The sequence below is a fragment of the Ahaetulla prasina genome, chromosome 2 (genome assembly GCF_028640845.1).
Source record: "Ahaetulla prasina isolate Xishuangbanna chromosome 2, ASM2864084v1, whole genome shotgun sequence".
NCBI lineage: Eukaryota > Metazoa > Chordata > Lepidosauria > Squamata > Colubridae > Ahaetulla > Ahaetulla prasina.
The window spans coordinates 283,254,363-283,274,827 of NC_080540.1; the positions used below are offsets into that span (position 1 = coordinate 283,254,363).

The following is a 20,465-nucleotide window of genomic DNA, read 5'->3' on the forward strand; positions in this document are numbered from 1 at the left end:
AAACATGAAATTGGATTTGATGAGCTTTATCTACTCCATCACGGCCTCTCTTATGAAAGAGCTGGCATTTGCAAGGCAAACAAGTATGGCTGGAAATATAAGTTACAGGTTCTCCTTGACCACAACAGGGCCAGAACATTTTTTAACTGGAATGATAGTTAAAGAAGACATCAGGTGACCACAATGTTTGACCTTCTCTACTGACTTTGCTTGTCAAAAGCTGGCAGAGAAGGTCACAAATGGCCATTTTGTGACTCCAGGATACTGTAAGCATCGTAAATGCACAATGGTTGTAAGGTGCCCAAATCACAATTATGTGACTGCCATACAACCATTGTGCATTTACAATGGTTGCAGTATCCTGGAGTCATAAAATTGCCATTGTGATTTTCCGTATGACAGTTGTAAAGGCAAGAACTGGTTGTAAGTCACTTTTTTTTCAGTGGTGGTGTAACTTTGGATTACAAAATCAACAGTCGTAAGTCAAAGACCACCTATAATTATTTACCATCATCGCCTAGGGCAACCCTACTTAAAATAATGGCTATTCATGTACAGTTGAGTAAATGCTGTATTTGTTAAACAGGACACTGGTTTCAGCTGATAGAATTAAAATGATTAACATCTCATATCAACAAGCCTTAAACTGAAATAAATTGGTTTCAAAACATATGCTGTTTGGATATTATAGAATCACCGAGCTGAAAGAGGCAAATTAGTCTACTAATTCCAACTCTCTGCTCAACGTAAGAATTTAAATTAATGTACCCACAACAGATGGTTTCCCAGCCTCTGCTTCAGTACTTCCAGTAAAGGGAAGCTGTATTTTTTCTTGGTAACTAGTTCTACTGAAGAAGTGTTTACTACCGGGAAGTTTTTCTCCTATTTAACCAGAATCTGTTTTCTTGTAACTTAAAGCTGTTGTTCCATTTTCAATAAAATTACTATTGAAAATGTGAGTCCAATGGCTCCTTTTTTTAAAAAAAAAACAAACTTGTATTTTTTTTATTTATTTTTTGCAGAAATACAGGTGTTACCATCCAGGAGGGAACAAGATTGGAGGACGTTGATCTAAGGTGACTTTGCTTCTCTAAATAAGTATAAATGACAAATGGACACACCAACTACAAAAATCACTGATTTTTTTTTATAATCAAAGATGTGTGCAGTGTCAAATGGCTTAGAGCAGGGGTGTTAAACTCAGGGCCTATGGGCCGGATCCTGCCCACGGGGTACTTAGTCGCGGCCCATGGGCTGCCCTAGAAACAGCAAAGGACCAGCCCATGGTGCTTTTGCCAGCAAAAATGGAGCTCCCGAGCTCCGTTTTCCCTGACAGAGGGTTTCAGGAGGCTGTGGCAGTTGAAAACAGACCTTGGGAGCCTGTTTTCACTAGCACAGTGCTCGGGCCACCACAGGTGCCCCCGACATGAGTGACATCGATCTGGCCACGCCCATCCTGGCCACGCCCACCCAGCATTCCAAGGGCAAACACAACCCTGATATGGCCCTCAGTGAAATTGAGTTTGATACCCCTGTCTTAGATCCTTAAAGATGTTCAGCCTAATTCTGTCTTTATTCTGTCTCCATGGCATAGGGCCGGGTTACTTACAGGACCGCCTGCTGCCACCGAATGCCTCTCACCGACCCGTGCGCTCTCACAGCGAGGGACTCCTCAGAGTGCCGTCGGCCAGGCAGTGCCGACTGGCGACACCCAGGGGAAGGGCCTTCTCTGTGGGGGCTCCCACCCTCTGGAACGAACTTCCCCCAGGACTCCGCCAACTTCCTGACCTTTGAACCTTTCGCCGCGAGCTTAAGACACACCTATTTATCTGCGCAGGACTGGACTAGAATTTTAAATTTTGAATTTGGTTTTAATGGGGTTTTATTATTTGTATTGTTAGTTTTAAATATTCGGCCTTATGTAATAAGTTTTTTAATTGATGTTTTATTTTGTATTTATATGTATTTTTATTTGGCTGTAAACCGCCCTGAGTCCCTAGGGAGATAGGGCGGTATAAAAATGTGAAAAATAAATAAATAAAATAAATTGTGTATAACTGAAGGCAGGGTACCTGATGCTTCCTCCTCTTATTTTCCTTACAACAATCCTATGAGGTGGGTTGGGATGATAGAGAGCGATTGACTCAAAATCTCTCAGCCAACTTTCACGCCTAAGGAACCACAAGAAGTCATCTGTTTTCTAATCCAGGGGTCTCCAACCTTGGCAACTTTAAGACTTGTGGATTTCAACTCCCAGAGTTCCTCAGCCAGCTTTGCTGGACTAATCTACCATCTTATCCACAGCACCAATTATTACCCTGTAATAGAGCAAGTGATATAATCTATAAAAGAATATTATATCAATTATATGATACAGTCAATTAAAGGATTAAAACCCCACACATTTGTACACAGTCGATACAATATTTTCAATGCCAGAAGCATGTTCATTTAATTTTAAGATACTATTCTCATTCATTCAATTTTTGTATATACGGTAAAGAAGTTTCCTGAATGCATTCAGATGCGGAATGCTATGGTGAAGTTGGTATCTGCTTTCTACAGTTTTGTTTAAAACAACGTTTTTAATTTTTTAAAAACTGTCCTATGGCATTATGAAATTAAACTTCTTTTATTTTTATTTATTTATTTTTGCAGAAATACAGGTGTTACCATCCAGGAGGGAACAAGATTGGAGGACGTTGATCTAAGGTGACTTTGCTTCTCTAAATAAGTATAAATGACAAATGGACACACCAACTACAAAAATCACTGATTTTTTTTTATAATCAAAGATGTGTGCAGTGTCAAATGGCTTAGAGCAGGGGTGTTAAACTCAGGGCCTATGGGCGGATCCTGCCCACGGGGTACTTAGTCGCGGCCCATGGGCTGCCCTAGAAACAGCAAAGGACCAGCCCATGGTGCTTTTGCCAGCAAAAATGGAGCTCCCGAGCTCCGTTTTCCCTGACAGAGGGTTTCAGGAGGCTGTGGCAGTTGAAAACAGACCTTGGGAGCCTGTTTTCACTAGCACAGTGCTCGGGCCACCACAGGTGCCCCCGACATGAGTGACATCGATCTGGCCACGCCCATCCTGGCCACGCCCACCCAGCATTCCAAGGGCAAACACAACCCTGATATGGCCCTCAGTGAAATTGAGTTTGATACCCCTGTCTTAGATCCTTAAAGATGTTCAGCCTAATTCTGTCTTTATTCTGTCTCCATGGCATAGGGCCGGGTTACTTACAGGACCGCCTGCTGCCACCGAATGCCTCTCACCGACCCGTGCGCTCTCACAGCGAGGGACTCCTCAGAGTGCCGTCGGCCAGGCAGTGCCGACTGGCGACACCCAGGGGAAGGGCCTTCTCTGTGGGGGCTCCCACCCTCTGGAACGAACTTCCCCCAGGACTCCGCCAACTTCCTGACCTTTGAACCTTTCGCCGCGAGCTTAAGACACACCTATTTATCTGCGCAGGACTGGACTAGAATTTTAAATTTTGAATTTGGTTTTAATGGGGTTTTATTATTTGTATTGTTAGTTTTAAATATTCGGCCTTATGTAATAAGTTTTTTAATTGATGTTTTATTTTGTATTTATATGTATTTTTATTTGGCTGTAAACCGCCCTGAGTCCCTAGGGAGATAGGGCGGTATAAAAATGTGAAAAATAAATAAATAAAATAAATTGTGTATAACTGAAGGCAGGGTACCTGATGCTTCCTCCTCTTATTTTCCTTACAACAATCCTATGAGGTGGGTTGGGATGATAGAGAGCGATTGACTCAAAATCTCTCAGCCAACTTTCACGCCTAAGGAACCACAAGAAGTCATCTGTTTTCTAATCCAGGGGTCTCCAACCTTGGCAACTTTAAGACTTGTGGATTTCAACTCCCAGAGTTCCTCAGCCAGCTTTGCTGGACTAATCTACCATCTTATCCACAGCACCAATTATTACCCTGTAATAGAGCAAGTGATATAATCTATAAAAGAATATTATATCAATTATATGATACAGTCAATTAAAGGATTAAAACCCCACACATTTGTACACAGTCGATACAATATTTTCAATGCCAGAAGCATGTTCATTTAATTTTAAGATACTATTCTCATTCATTCAATTTTTGTATATACGGTAAAGAAGTTTCCTGAATGCATTCAGATGCGGAATGCTATGGTGAAGTTGGTATCTGCTTTCTACAGTTTTGTTTAAAACAACGTTTTTAATTTTTTAAAAACTGTCCTATGGCATTATGAAATTAAACTTCTTTTATTTTTTTATTTTATTCATTTTCTTATTTTAAAGGCTAATTTATTTGAACCAGCTGATTAAGCAGAACAAGCCTAGATTTCAACCAATGGGATCACAAAATAACCAAGTCAGATTTTTCCTACCAGCAGGAACTCAAAAATTTGGTTCATCGCATCATTCCTGTCTCGATAGAACATCCCAAACCAATGTACGCTCAGAATCTGAGTCCAATTTAATGGGCAAGGAAGAAATAGTTTTTGCAACTCTGGCTCCATTTTCTGTCCAAGATGCCTCCAAACCATCTTTAAATCCTTGGAATATTTCAAAAGTTAAAGAAGTTATAAAACGAAAGAATGCCATTTCGAGAATGTACACTCCTGAAACCAAGGAGACAATTACATTCTGACGGCTACATCTGAAGTGGTGAATTTCTATGTATTCTTCACCGTTTTTCAAAAGGCGTAATATGTCACCAAAAGAGTTTTGCAGGTTCTTTCTAAAACGTTGCACCTTTTATGATGTGTCTGAAGTGGGAACATAAAAACTAACGTCAGACTTTTGCATTCCAATCTTGCCGTAATGAGTTCTGGAGAACATTAAAAACCACAGCAAGAAAGCAAAAGCTAAACCCACCACAAAAATGCTCCCAGAAAGGCATTTATTGAGTAACTGTTCTGCCTCAAAGCATGGAATCTTACAAGTGTTGCTGATGACACAGTATCCTGCTTTTATGTCTTTATAACTTCCTGTCTTAAATCTATAGCTTCTTCTGTCTGTCTATCTTACCACAGAAAGGTGCTACAAAATGCCTTGTGACAGAGAGTAGCAGTTGGCAAGTAAAAATGATATAATTGAAAAATAATCTCTAATCTTCAAGACTGGCATTAATCTGGAGCGAGTCAAATAAATGCCTTTGTTATGACATACTGTAAATGTTTCCTTATAATATGGTAAGGATACATTCTTCTGTTTTTTATACAGGTAATCCTTAACCTGAGAACAGAAATGAGCCCATAATTTCAGTTGCTAAGTGAGACATTTGTTAAGTGAATTTTACCGCAATGTATGACCTTTCTTGCCACAATTGTTAAATGAATCACTGCAGTTGTTAGATTAGTAACACAGTTGTTAAGTGAATCAGAATTTCTCACTGACTGCTTTTCATTGACTCTCTGAAAAGCAGAGAGTTACAAAAGGTGATCACATGATCCCAGGACATTGCAAACGTCATAAATATGAACTCAGTCGCCAAGTAGCTGAATTTTGATCACGTGACTCATGGCGATGCTGCAATGGTCGTAAGTGTGAAAAACGGCTATAAATTACTTTTTTTCAGCGCCGTTGTAAGTTTAAACGGTCACTAAATGAACTGTTGTAAGTCAAGGAGTACCTGTAGTTTAGGACGTAAAACTCTTTATACCACTGAATCACAACTGAATGGGAAAAATCAAGAAATGCTAGGACTTCATAGACTAGCCATGACGGCATTGAAAGATTATCCAAATGTTATAGTCCCCCACCGTTTTCCTATTTACTTTTGTATTTTGTATCTTATTTTATCTTATAACCCGATAGAAAATGTTAAACCCCCCCCCACAAAATCCCCCTTTTCCTCCCCACCATTTTCCCATTGACTTCCCTACTTTGTATCTTATTTTATCTTCTAACCAATAAAAAATGTTAAACTGGAAAATTACCCAAATGCTGTGATGTGTCTATACGCACAAAGATCAGAATCATGTAAACCGTGGTATTATTCCCTGTGTCACTCTGATTGAAGGTACAAATTGGACATTAAAGAAACAGGATAAGAAAAGCATTGATGTTGGAGGAGACGCCCATGAATACTGTCGTATGGCCAAAATAAATAAATAAAATAAATAAGCCAATGTATCACAAAACAAATCAACCCAGAGTTCTCGCTCAAGGCACAAATAATCCTACTTTGGATACATTATGCAAAGACCCAGCTCTCTTTGAAAAGGCTTTAATGCTGGGAAAGGTGTATGTATATATTTTATGTACTAAGAATAGCTCATAAAATCATCTGCTACAACGTCCTATCTGTCAATAACTACTTCAGCTTCAACCACAACAATACACAAGTAAATAATAGATACAAACTCAAGGTAAACCGCTCCAAACTCGATTGCAGAAAATATGACTTCAGCAACAGAGTGGTCAATGCCTGGAATGCACTACCTGACTCTGTAGTTTCTTCCCCAAACCCCCAAAACTTTAACCTTAGTCTGTCTACTGTCACCCCATTCCTAAGAGGTCTGTAAGGGGTGTGCATAAGTGCACCTGCGTGCCTATCGTCCCTGTCCTAATATTCTTTTTTTACTTATCCAAATTATGTTTATACTTTTACCTGTTATCTTATATATGATTGACAAAAATAAATAAAGAAAATAAAAAAATAAAAGAGGACGGAAGCAGGAAAGAGAAGAGAATTCTTTTCCAAAAACACTACACTACTAACCAGAGCATATAAAACATTTGCTAGACCAATTCTAGAATACAGCTCGCCTATTTGGAACCCTCACCATATCTCTGACATCAATACAATTGAACGTGTCCAGAAATATTTTACAAGAAGAGTTCTCCATTCCTCTGAAAACAACAAAATACCTTATCCCATTTATCCCACTATTTTCTTTATGTACACTGAGAGCATATGCACCAAGACAAATTCCTTGTGTGTCCAATCACACTTGGCCAATAAAAAATTCTATTCTATTCTATTCTATTCTAGACTTGAAATCCTAGGCTTAGAAAACTTGGAACTCCATCGCCTTCGACAAGACCTAAGTTTAACTCATAGAATCATCTATTGTAATGTCCTTCCTGTTAAAGACTACTTCAGCTTCAATTGCAATAATACTAGAGCAACCAATAGATTTAAACTTAATGTCAACTGCTTTAATCTAGATTGTAGAAAATATGACTTCTGTAACAGAATCATCAGTGCTTGGAATACTTTACCTGACTCTGTGGTCTCTTCCCATAATCCTAAAAGCTTTAACCAAAAACTTTCTACTATTAACCTCACCCCATTCCTAAGAGGACCATAAGGGGCGTGCATACGAGCACAAATGTGCCTACCGTTCCTGTCCTATTGTTTTTCTTTTCTTCTTCCTATATATATATATATATATATATGCTTATACCTCCTAATATTTCCTCATATATATGTTTATATACTATATAATCTTCTTGTATGATACTTACATATATTGTTGTGACAAAATAAATAAATAAATAAAAAATAAAATAGAATGGCAAGCAGAAACGTGGAGGGATTCAGTTTCAGTGCCAATGAATGCACTGGTGAAAGAACCAAAGGACCCAGTTTAGGACAGATCACCACAGGGAATGTCTACCTCTGTGGCCGCTAAGAATCAACGATGAAGTGAATGGCGCATTATCAATGAATCCTGTTGACTGAACCTCTGGAAAACGTCAGTCCCACTCGTGCCTGACTTGTGGAGAACAATAATGCCCATAAGTTGGGTTTCTGTGCTGCTTCAGTGAACTCTCTGAATCAAAAAAGATTCTGGGTTTTCAGTTCAGTAAGTCACCTCTGAAAACATCAAGAGATCGTTCTTTGCTTCTTCTGCACAATATTAATGGTATGATTAAGGTTTCTATAATATTAGCAATAAAGATTCTAATCCAAGTGGCGGGCCAAAATGAACGCCCTCCCAAAGTTTTATTAATTAGACAGGTTTCTACAAAAACCTGGGAGGGAGGGGGGAACTGTTCCAGAAGAGGACAACATTGAGAACAACTGACTTTGCGGCGGGGTGGGGTGGGGTGTGGAGGTGTCCCTGCAGATGACATTCCCTTGGCAACAGACACTCCTTTATCTCAATAGATGGGGAGATTCACTGAAGGCGTGAACCATATTGATGGATGTGTATACACAAGACAGAAGAGTGGAGAGGAGGGGAGAAGAGGACAAGAAATGAGAGGGGAGGGGAGAGAGGGGAGGGGAGGGGAGAGAGAGAGAAATTTTGGGAATATTTGGAAAAAAAAGGACTGGTAGGCAGTGCAACTCCTGGAGTAGAGGAATTAATGGATGAATCTAGATGCACCCATAACAGAGGTAGGTTTCAGCAGGTTCTGACCAGTTCTGGAGAACCGCTAGCAGAAATTTTGAGTAGTTCGGAGAACCGGTAGTAAAAATTCTGACTGGCCCCGCCGCCATCTATTCTCTGCCTCCTGAGTCCCAGCTGATTTGGAGGAAATGGGGATTTTGCTGTAACCTTCCACTGGAGTGGGGAGGGAATAGAGATTTTACAGTATCCTTCCCCTGCCACACCCAATAAGCCACGCCCAACAAGCCATGCCACGCCCAAAAAGCCACACCCACAGAACCAGTAGTAAAAAAATTTGAAACCCACCACTGACCCATAACTACTTAGGCAGCCACCTGTTCCACTGGTTTTAACTAAGTCTTGAAAGGCAATCCAATTTGAAGCAAAGTGTGGCAGGAGTCCACACATGAAGCGACACGAAGTGACTGAGTACAGGTTGTCCTCGACTTACGACCACAATTGAGTCCAAAATTGCTTTTTGCTAAGCGAAACATTTATTAAGTGAATTCTGCCCCACTGTATGACCTCTCTTGCCACAGTTACTAAGTGAATCACTGCAGTTCTTAAGTTAGTAACACGGCTGTTAAGTGAATCTGGCTTCCCCATTGACTTTGCTTGTCAGAAGCTCGCAACAGGTGATCACATGACTCCGGGACACTGCAACTGTCATAAATATGAGTCAATTTGCCACACGTCTCAATTTTGCTCACGTAACCATGGGGATGCTGCAATGGTTATTAAGTATGAAAAATGGTCGTAAGTCACTTCCTCCAGTGCCCTTGAAACTTTCAACAGTCACAAAATGAACTGTTCTAAGTCGAGAACTACATGTATAGCACCTCCTGGCCCAGGAAAGAAAGCAACTGGCACATCAGAGTCATTTGGCTTTCATCAGCTATGTGAAGAGTCACTGGGCTGAGATGGGTGGCTACAGAAATGGAATAAAACAAACAAACAAACAAATCCGTTCACAGCTTCCAAATCTATTTTTGTAAGATTACGCACCTTGCAAACCGGTTTTGACAGAAGAGACCAGGGTGCATCATTTAGCCTCTGAATTCAGGAGGCCTTGCGCATAGCTACTAACGCTTTCATCCGCCACGTCATTCAATTATTACCTCTAACTTGTTGATACTGAAGGTTTTTGTTTGGTTTTGTTTTCTAACGGCTTAGCAAGCGGCCTAAATCTAGCCAGCCTGGTTAGTTTGGTGCTGAGCAAACCGAGTAAAACTCTGAACATTGCCAGGCTGTTTCGAAGCAGCCTAGAACTGAACAGGATTCTTTCCAAACACAAGTTTCAGAGAGTTCCTTCGGCAAAATTTGATAATTTTGGCAAAATTTGATAAAAAGAAAGGGATGTGGTTACAAAAAAACCCAAACAACCCTATCAATTGAATTAATTAATCCAGTAATTAAGTTAACCAAGATTGATTAATTATCTTGAATTATATGGCCACCCATCTCACATTAATGACTCAGAGAGGCAGCGTAAAATCAGTCTTGTATGTAGATTGTGCAAACATTGCCCTGGAACACCAACATGTGGAACTTAAAACTAAGGTGAGAAGCTTTCTTGCTATAGATCAAGGGGATCCAACCTTGGCAAGTTTACGACCTATGGACTTCAACTCCCAGAATTCCCCAGTCAGGAATTCTGGGAGTTGAAGCTCACAAGTATTAAGGTATCCAGGTTATAGATCAGGGATCACCAACCTTTCGGACCTCAGGGGCCACTAAATTCATAATTTTAAATCCTGCAGACCACTAATATGATATGCCTAATGACTGGCTGGGTGGGCGTGGTTAGGTGGCCATGTGATTGGGTGGGCGTGGCCAACTCGATGTCACTCATGTCAAGGGGCGCCTCACTAGCCTCTACTCGCCCCTCCCCTCCCAGCCATTCCTCACCTGCCCGCATGGGCTTCTTAGGGCCCCAACAGGAAGCAGTTGTTGGAGCTAAGCAGCCACCATGAGAAAGAGTTGGCAAAACAGCTGGCTCAGTTCAAATTGGATCTGAACGAGGAGGCTCAGCAGAAGCACCTCACTGAGGACTATGAGCATAGGCTTTCCAAGCAGAGGGAAGACGTGCGGGAGTGCAAGGCTAGGTACCGGCACCTGGAGGCTCAATGGGCTAAGATGGTCAACCAGTTCCAGACCATGATGCAGTCCTACTGGAACAAGGCCCTCCAGCTCTTCACTACCAGCAGTGTTTCCCTCCAGCGTTCGCCCAAAGCCTCGCGCCAGGAGGCTGAAGCAGACCCCAAGTCAGAATTTCCCCCCCCCCTCCGACCCGCAGAAAAAGACCCCGAAGGGGGAGACTCTCTGCCGCAACACAAACATTCATTGCACAAATCTGTCCCAGGGACTGTAGTTTGATGACTTCTGATTTAGTGCAATATAAAAAATGCAAATAATTTTTCTGCGGACCACCAACATTTTCTTGCATACCACCAGTGGTCCACGGACCACCAATTGGTGACCGCTGTTATAGATTATTGGAATGGACATAACACTTGTCTGTGATGCTTGGTTTGGCATTTACAGTATTTCCCATTTAACCAAGTGCTTTACTTATTCATCTGATTTGTAACCTGCCTTGTTTTCTAGGCAGCACATAAAACACATTGTCCTCCAGTCCAGGGGTCTCCAACCTTGGCAACTTTAAGACTTGTGGACTTCAACTCCCATAATTCCGCAGCCAGCTTCTGGGAGTTGAAGTCCACAAGTCTTAAAGTTGCCAAGGTTGGAGACCCCTGCTCCAGTCACACAGAACATGACCCTCAAAGATGGCTGAGATAATCTCTCAAAGCCCTCAGCATCAAATCAGATTAAGATTAAGCACAGGGTTTGGCCCCAAGTGGGTCCCCCCATTAACTCAGGATTCTATTTTAGATTCAACTGTACAGGCATAATTGGGGTTTTATTATTTTAGGGTTTTAAATTTCAAATTTTCAACTTTTTAATGTCGGCCACTTTTGTAATATGTTTTGTTTTAAATTCTTTGTTTTAATTGTATATATATTGGGTTTTTTATCTTTGGCTGTACACCGCCCTGAGTCCTTCGGGAGAAGGGCGGTATAAAAATCTAATAAAATAAATAAATAAATAAATAAATAAATAAATAGCAGCAACACAGAGGCAGATTATCAAAAGACTAAGAAGGGTCAAAGGGAGCACTTACAGCCATGAAAGCCTTATTAAAGAGTAGCCCAGCCTATCTGAATGACCTTGTGTCTAGATACGGCTTAACAAGCAACAGCTCAATTAAGGTTGTTTGCCTGATATAGCTGGATTTACCTTTTGCAACCAGATTAGGCTCAATGGGTACCAGGAAAGGTAGCTGGATTTTCCAATGTAAAGTCTGTGAGCTCATCACTGCTTGTGCAATAATTGGCATTTGAACTCTCCAAGCCCTGTTTTTCATACCTTTGAGAAGTATGGGCTTCAATTCCCTGAATTCCACAGCCAGCATGTTGGCTGGGGAATTCTGAGAGTTGATGTCCACACTTCTTGTAGCTGTTGAGGTTGAGAAATACTGCTCCAGGGCACAAGGACTAGTTCCTGCCAGGTTACCTGACCTTCCCCATCTTATTTTATTTATTTACTGTGACTAGATTGGTTCAGTTGACAAAAGTCAAACGAATTTTCTGACTCCTCTTCCATGATGCACTGTTTTGCCCAGTTAAAAGTTACAGGCACGAGAGTTTTAGTAGAAATAGCTCTTATTTCCTCCATGCTGGTGGAAATTCCCTGATCACATCTAGAGACCTCTTGGAACCAGATAACATGCCAGACATTCTCCAACAATACTTACAGAATATTTTTTTTTCAAAGTTCAAACTGCTTTGCATACAAGGTGCCCTAACAACTCCCAAAGTTTGTTCACTATTATTACCCCATAATAAACATGAGGAAGAATTGCTTAAGGTGGGTTACGTAAGGCTGTTTGTCAACTACATTTTCAACCTGCAAAATACACACACACACACCCACACACACTGTGTTTCCCCAAAAATAGGACCCTGTCTTATTTTTTATTTATTTTTTGAACCCTGAAATAAGCGCTTGGCCTTATTGCCATGAGCTCAAAAGCCCGATTGGGCTTATTAACAGGGGATGTCTTATTTTGGAGGAAACAGGGTATTATCTCAACAATAACAAAAGTGCTTCAGGTGGTTTCAGTCTCGAAAGGGTGTAAATGATGTAGTTAAGAGCATCAGTAACAAAATCCAACACAGGTAGGCCTCAAAGTTATGCCTACTTGTTCAGTGATCATTTGAAGTTACGACAATGCTGAATGAGGGTACTTATAACCTGTCCCTGAAGTTATAGACATTGCAGTGCCCCTGCAGTCATATGACCCCAAACTGGGCAGCTGGCGATCCATTTGCATTTACAATTGGTTGCCAAGCACCCTGTGATCGTGTGATGTCCATTTGCAACAGTCCCTGCCAGCTTCACGAGAAAGTCATTGGGGAAGCCAGTAGGGAAGATTGCAAGTCAGGGCAATTGTCATTGCAAGTCATTGTCAGGGCAAGCCTCCGTACCCTGGGCTTTCTGACCTTATGCACCACCTTTAGGAGCTCATGCTGCACCAAGCACTCTTTTCCCTGACTTACACGCAGCCTTCTCCATCCCCGAGACACCCCCTGCGTTCCTTAACTGGGACTTCCTCCATATTGTGCCTCGCCCGCCCTCCTCTCCTCAGCCGGGCCCCTCCCATCTCCTGCTATCTGAGCCAGAGACTGATAGTGAAGAAGAATGGCCTGGAATGCCTCCAGCCCCCAGCCCTGGCACCATGCCTGGACAGAATGAGCAAACAAACCTCCCTCCTACAGCGTGTGAGCACGAAGCCAGCCACGTGCTAGAATTGCCGGCAGCAGAGCAGGAGGATGAAAAGACACAGTGGATGGATCCCCGCTTCCGGAGAATGGAGAGACGACGTCAGCAAAAGGAAGGGAGGGGCAGGCCTGAATAAGTGCTGAGTCATGGAGCCACACCCCATGGCCTATATAAAGGATCTGCTTTTTGGCATTCCTTGAGTCAAGCAAAGTCTCATCTGGTTGCTGAAGTCACACCTTGGATTCCTGCCTGCCCTGAGAACTCTGACAGGAATTTGGCAAAACTGCAGAGGCTTCGTGGCCACGCTTGATACAGACTTCCCAGACCCGGCCGTAGGAGGCGTGGGACACGACACTCCACTTCCTGCTTAACGAACCATATGTCTTAAGATACAACAATAACCGAGATTGCCTGAACTGTCATTGCTAAGCAATGTGGCCATGTGACATCAGGCTTTACAACCACAACTGTTAGCAACAGTTCCAATTGCAGTTGTAACTTACAATATCATAAGTACGGGTAAGACATTACTATAACAACATCACATGTTTTACCAATCCACTTCTATGAAACGTAATTAAACAGCCTCTAAAGGTTTCCCAAACCAGCTGAACATTAACATGCTCTGCAAAGGCCATAAAGTGGGAACCATTCCTATGGTATGGCGCATGAACTCCAAAGAAACTGCATTGGAGAGCAAGAATGATATAAATCACAGCATTCTTTATTAATATCTAGCTTGCATTGTTTAGGGTCGTGATGGCGAACCTATGGCATTCGTGCCAGAGGTGGCATGCAGCACCCTCTCTAGTGGCACACAAGCCGTTGCCCCAGTTCAGCTCCACTGTGCATATACGTGTGTCTCCCGCCAGCCAGCTGGTCTTTGGGTCTCTGCCATGCATGCATGGGGGGCAGGGCGCATGTGGGGGGCTGTGCGCATATGTGGCGGGTGGATAGGGCACATGCGCAGGGTGCATGCAGGGGGCCGCGCGTGCATTGCATCTTGGAGGTTTGGGCACACACAAACATCCGTGTGTAAATACATGTGCTTTGGGCACTTGGTTTGGAAAAGGTTAGCCATCATTGGTTTACAGAAACAAAACTCGCAATTGCCAACACAAACTAAAAGCCACTGTCCATTATCACCCAACAACGTCAACAGCATAACATACACACCTGGCTCCAAAGATGTCCTTTTTGGCAAGGTCTATTCCAGCTACGACTTTCACTCGAAGGACACGAGATTCTTCCTGTTGTGGGGATGGGGGAAGGGAGAAAAAGAAAAAAAGAGCAAATTTAATTTTCATTCATCAGGTATATATATCTCACAATGCTAGCAGTATTTAAATTGTATCAGGAAGCTGTTTCAAATATAATGTCCCTCAGATATTGTGGCTTACCATTCCTGACCACAGAACCTCGTGACCAAAAGAGGCTAATGGTCCAAATCGTATCAAAAGCACCAGAATGAGAAAGATTGACAAGAAAGACACTATAAAAGATGTGATGAGCTCCTTTTAGTTTATCTAACACTTCTGAAGCAAGGAACCTTTTCTGCTGGCAGAGGGTAGAAGGTAAAATCTGATGGTCAGGGCAGTTCATTCGTTGAATCTATTACTATAGCAGTAATAGGAACATTTACTGAGAGTGTACAAGGAATTGGGAATACAATGCTCCACATATGGATTTGAGACATCAAGCAGGTGATGAAACTAGATATCCTTCAAAAGAACCCCTCAAGTCCAGATTTTTCCAGTCTTGTGTTTATTCCTTCCATTTTCTCTGTTACACGCATGTTAACAGAACTTTGCCCAGTTTAAACATTTTTTGAGAGATTTTTCTCTTTAAGGCAACTGTATATTATCTTGTATATTTGAATGTCCAAATATTTTCACTACTAGATTCCAAGGAGCGCAAAACATTAAGGGATAATTCTATTCCAATTTGCATATTCTGGAAATACGGTATTTTTAATTATGCAAACGGAATAAAATTCTCTCTAAGGGGGAGAAATTTAGAAGCGATAAACATTTAACTTTCGGCTCTTTGATAACGAGCGCTCCAAGATTTGCTCACTGCATAAAAGAAACTTAAGGATTTTATAAATGAATTGAAATAAGTTTAAACCAGTGTTCCTCAACCTCAGCAGCTTTAGAAGTGAGGGCCTCAGCTCCCAGAATTCCCCAGCCAGGATGCTACCAAGCACTAACGTCGGAAATGATATTGGCCAAGCAGAAGTAGAACGAGTAGCAAGGAAGCTGTCTATGGGTATACAGGTACTCCTAGACTTACAACAGTTCATTCAAAGACCGTTCAAAGTTACAATGGCACTGAAAAAAGCGAGTTATGTCCATTTTTCACACTTATGACCGTCCTGGGGTCGTGTGATGTGCTTTTCTGACCTTTTGACGAGCAAAGTCAATGTGGAAACCAGATTCACTAAAGAATTGTGTTACTAATTTAAGAACTGCCATGATTCGCTTAACCAATGTGGTGAAAAAAGTTGTAAAATGGGGCAAAACTCACTTAATAAATTTCTCACTTAACAACATACATTTTAGGCTCAGTTGCAGATGTAAGCTGAAGACCACTTCTACTGATAGGCTGTCTTCCTCTCCCATATTACAAAAAATGCTGTTTTAATGTTTAGAGGAGTGTTTTCAACTTGGCAATTTTAAGATGCATGGACTTCAACTCCCAGAATTCCATGAGGGTGTGTGTGTGTTAGGCTAGGGCAAGGGTCTGCAAACTTGGCTCTTTTAAGACTTGTGGACTTCAACTCCCAGAGTTCCTCAGCCAGCAAAGCAAAGCAAAGCAAGGGAGTTGAAGTCCACAAGTCTTAAAAGAGCCAAGTTTGCAGACCCCTGGGCTAGGGAAAGGATAAAATCTCTTAAACTGGTACCCTACTGTTGCATATACAAACTGCACCTTTATTGATTCATGAGAGACACCCAGCCAACTGTAACGTAAGTTTTCATGAGCATCACCGGGCATGAGTTCGGCCATTCCACAGAGAATAACTGAAATAGTTTTTGATCTACAGCTAGGGAAATGGTGGCAAAAAGGCCTCAATTCTGAATGTTCTTAGTTTACAACTAACTTCAGAAAGTAGTTTCATTTAAGGCTCTCACGCTCATGGTTGGTTGCTCCCCTCCAATTCGAACTGTTTCTTGTTTTGGTAACACAAAAGTCTATACAATTATGACCATAATTGGGACCAGAAATTCTATGCCTAAGCAAGGTTAAGTGACTCACGTCTAATTTTATGAATTTTTTTTTGTGGTTGTTAAATGAATCACTGCAGTTGCGTGAGTAACATGGTCATTAAGTGAATCCAGTTTCTCCCATTGACTTTCCTTGTCAGAAGCTGGCTGGAAAAAAAAATTTGCAAATGGCGATCACATGACTCTGGAATCCAGCAACCATCGTAAATACATGCTTGACTGCCAAGCGCTTGAATTTTGATCACGTCGGCAGGGATGCTTTGAATGGTTGTAAGTGGGAGAACCAGTCATAAGTCACTGTTTTCAGGGCCATCGTAGCTTTGAATTGTCACTAAGTGAATGGTTGTATGTTGAGGATTACCTGTATATGTTGCCTTTGTTTGCACTGCAGCAGTTATTATTTATGCCAGGGGTGTCAAACTCAATTTTTTTTTTGTTTACATTTATATCCCGCCCTTCTCCGAAGACTCAGGGCGGCTTACAGTGTGTAAGGCAATAATCTCATTCTATTTGTATATTTACAAAGTCAACTTATTGCCCCCCCAACAATCTGGGTCCTCATTTTACCTACCTTATAAAGGATGGAAGGCTGAGTCAACCTTGGACCTGGTGGGGCTTGAACCTGCAGTAATTGCAGGCAGCTGTGTTTAATAACAGGCTTCTTATAGCCTGAGCCATACCGCGGCCCTTCATTGAGGACATCAGGGTTGTGTTTGACCTCGGGGTGGTGCTGGAGGGGGGGCAGGAGCAGGGTAGGCATGGCCAGGCTGGGCATGGTCAGGGGAGGTGTGGCCAGCTCGACGTCACTGCGTCGGGGGTACCTGTGGTGGCCAAATGCTAAGGCAGGACTTCCCTCAGATCCTGACTCACTCTCATTATAATATCCCTCCTTCCCTCCCTCCCTCCTTCCTTCCATTATTTATTTATTTCCTTCCTTCCTTCCTTCTTTCCTCCCCTCCCCTTCCCTTCCCTTCCTTCTTTCATTCCATTCATTTCTTCTTTTTCCTTCCTTCTTCATTCTTTCTTCATCCTTCTCCTCTTTCCTTATTTTTCCTTCCTTGCTCTCTTCCCATTTTCCCTTCTTTTTCTTTTTCTTTCCCTTTCTCCTTTCCTGTCCCTTCTTGCATGCTCATTTCCAGGGTGGGCCCACAGGCCAGATCTAAGCACCCCATGGGCCGAATCCGGCCCACGGGCCTTGAGTTTGACACCCCTAATTTATGCTTTCAAAGAGCAGCCAGCCAATACTGGGCTGGCCTATTTTCTTCCTATGCTAAATTCTTAAGACTACAGCTGGGATACAAGGTACTTTACAATTTTTGCTAGGAGGTGTGCCAGAACAGATAGCAGCACCTAGTTGACCAAGGTTGATCTCAGACCAGGTAAGCACAGCTGGGGCCAGTTGGCCCTTAGGTGGGAGTGTTTTAACTGGGGAATTAAAAAATAAACAACAACAAAAGGGAACTGCAATGACTTCCATGCTGCTGCCAAGAAGGCATCTTAGATGTGTTCATAAACATGGCTCAATGGACAACTTACGTCCCCAGATTCCTACTGTTTAATGATAACAACAATTAAAAAGCTTGTTGGGAAATCTGGGAGTTGCAGTTCTCACATCTTAAAGTTGCCAAGGTTGAGAAATACTACTTTCGATGATTAAATTGGAAACTGGTAAGCTGCAGAAGGAGGAGGAAAAAACACTCTCTTCTATAAGAATAACAATACCAGTTAGGCTTATATACTGCCCCATAGCACTCTGAGTGGTTTACAATGTACACTAGTGACCAAAATTGTGGAAACCTTTTGGGAAAAGTGTATTTTCTAAAACTAACTAATAGCACCACTTTTTGGGGCATAGTACCATAAAATTATATATCAATGGAAAGATAATTTAATCAAGAATGTAATGCAATAATTTTTATGAAGGATTTACTATTAGAATAGCAGTTACAGTATTAAAGAAGAAAAGTGAAACAAGTAGAAAAAATGAGATATACAAAAATTATTACCATAGGAAAAACGAGCTATGCAAAATTTATCACCATGTCAGTTAATACTTAGTTGGGCGACCTTTAACATGAATTACGGCCTTACATCATCTTCCCATGGAGTGAACCAAGTCTTTTAGTTCTGCAGTTGTTAGAATGTGAGACCAAGATTGAATGATTGCTTCCATTAACTGGGTTTTATTGCTGGGTCGCTTCTGACTAACAAGTTTCTTTAGTCAGCTCCATAGATTTTCAATTGGGTTATGGTCTGGGCTATTCCAGCAGTGAAATATGATTATCTTGAAACTCAAAAAATAAAGTGGTGTTATGAGCCATCAAACCTCAAAAATACTTTTCCCAAAAGGTTTCCACAATTTTGGCCACCACTGTAAGCATTATTTGTATATGCCTCCAACAATCTGGATCCTCATTTTACCGACCTTGGAAGGATGGAAAGCTGAGCTGCAACAGTTCCTGGGTGCATAAAAGTTGTAGTAGTTATTGTTCACTGCTCTCGTGGCACGGAAGGCTTTAATATTCCCATAAATAGTTGCCCAAACTGCAAATAGATCCAATGATCCCAAAAGGAGCTGTCCTTACTTCAACCTCACCCATATTTGACTTTATCCTGAGAAAATATGATTGGCATCTTATTTGCATCTCTTTCTTTCTCCAAGCATAGCCCCCGGAAGTTTGTTTCCTTCCTAACCTCCTAGAAATTGATGAAAGCCATTTCATTCCACTAAGGATTTGAAGGTTTTAGCCTCCATCTCTAATGGTTCTGTTATTGATTACTTGTATTGTTTGGCTTTTAAAATGTGTTTCAACTAATTAATCTTTTCGGTGCCTGAGAGGCCTTGGAGGCAGAAATCAGGCTCAAACTGGGAAATGGGAGGAGTGGAACCCGTTTCCCAACAATAGCCAAATCTATCAACTATAACAGCAGAATTCTGGAAACTGCAAGCTGGAAGGACACCAAGTTACAGAACCACTTTCAATTATGTTTCTGAAATGAAGAAAATTTAGGTTAAATAAAACAGAACTTCTGTTTAGGAGGACTGTAAGCTCCATTCAAAACCAGTAAAGAATCGCTGGCAGTGAACGATACACACACACACATACAAACACACCTTTGCTATTTCACAACTAATTAAGTACAAGAATATAGGTATAGATAGTTCTCAACCTATGACCAGTTGCTAATGATGACGTGAAGTTAGAATTAACACCCTCGCCCCAGAAACTACTTATGTCCTGTTTTTGACCTTGCAAAGGTTGCACATATACTCTTGCGGTCCCAAAAATGAATTCTGGACACTTACAACATTTTTTGGCAGTTCCTGGCTTTTACTTCCAGATTCCAGCAAAACAACAAAAACCAATTTGCTTAACAACGTCAGTGTGTTCACTTAATGACCACCGCAGAAAATATCATCAAATCAGGTCTGGTCATGCTCAACTTACAATTACAACTTATGACCATAATTCTGGGCTCAATTACAGTCGTAATTGGACTACTTGAACCATAATATACCTATTACAGTATCACTCAGATACTTTTCTTCTTTGAATGGGAATCTGAAAACAATTCTCTTTCATCAATTGTTATGTAGCTTTTTCATTTCGCCAAAATTTTTAGACAGCTACAAAATGTGGAAGACACAGAAGGTAACCTGAGAAATCCACCTTTTTTTTCCAGTTTTTATAACAGATATATTTATACTTATATTTATTCTACATATCATCCATCTTGCCTGGAAGTGGCTCTAGGCAACTTACATTCATTAAAAACCAATAAACAACATTAAAATAATAATTAGTTTAAACCAGTGGTGAAATCCAATTTTTTTTACTATCGGTTCTGTGGGCGTAGTTTGGTGGGTGTGATGTGGCTTGGTGGGTGTGGCTTGGTGGGCGTGGCAGGGGAAGGATATTGCAAAATCTCCATTCCCACCCCATTCTGGGGCCAGCCAGAGGTGGTATTTGTCGGTTCTTTGAACAGCTCAAAATTTCCATTACCAGTTCTCCAGAACCTGTCAGAACTTGATAGTTTTCACCCCTGGTT

At 41.5% G+C, this 20,465-nt stretch overlaps 1 protein-coding gene across 3 annotated transcripts in view; it reads right to left on the minus strand.

The window, feature by feature from the left end:
- The window catches only part of NEDD4L (NEDD4 like E3 ubiquitin protein ligase), a 356,456-nt gene that overhangs the window by 209,791 nt on the left and 126,200 nt on the right, over positions 1–20,465 (minus strand). For all 3 annotated transcript variants that reach the window (XM_058170485.1, XM_058170487.1, XM_058170484.1), the window contains one exon: positions 14,368–14,441. In XM_058170485.1, the coding sequence (XP_058026468.1) occupies positions 14,368–14,441 (74 nt within the window). Of the gene's footprint in view, positions 1–14,367; positions 14,442–20,465 lie in introns of those variants that run through there.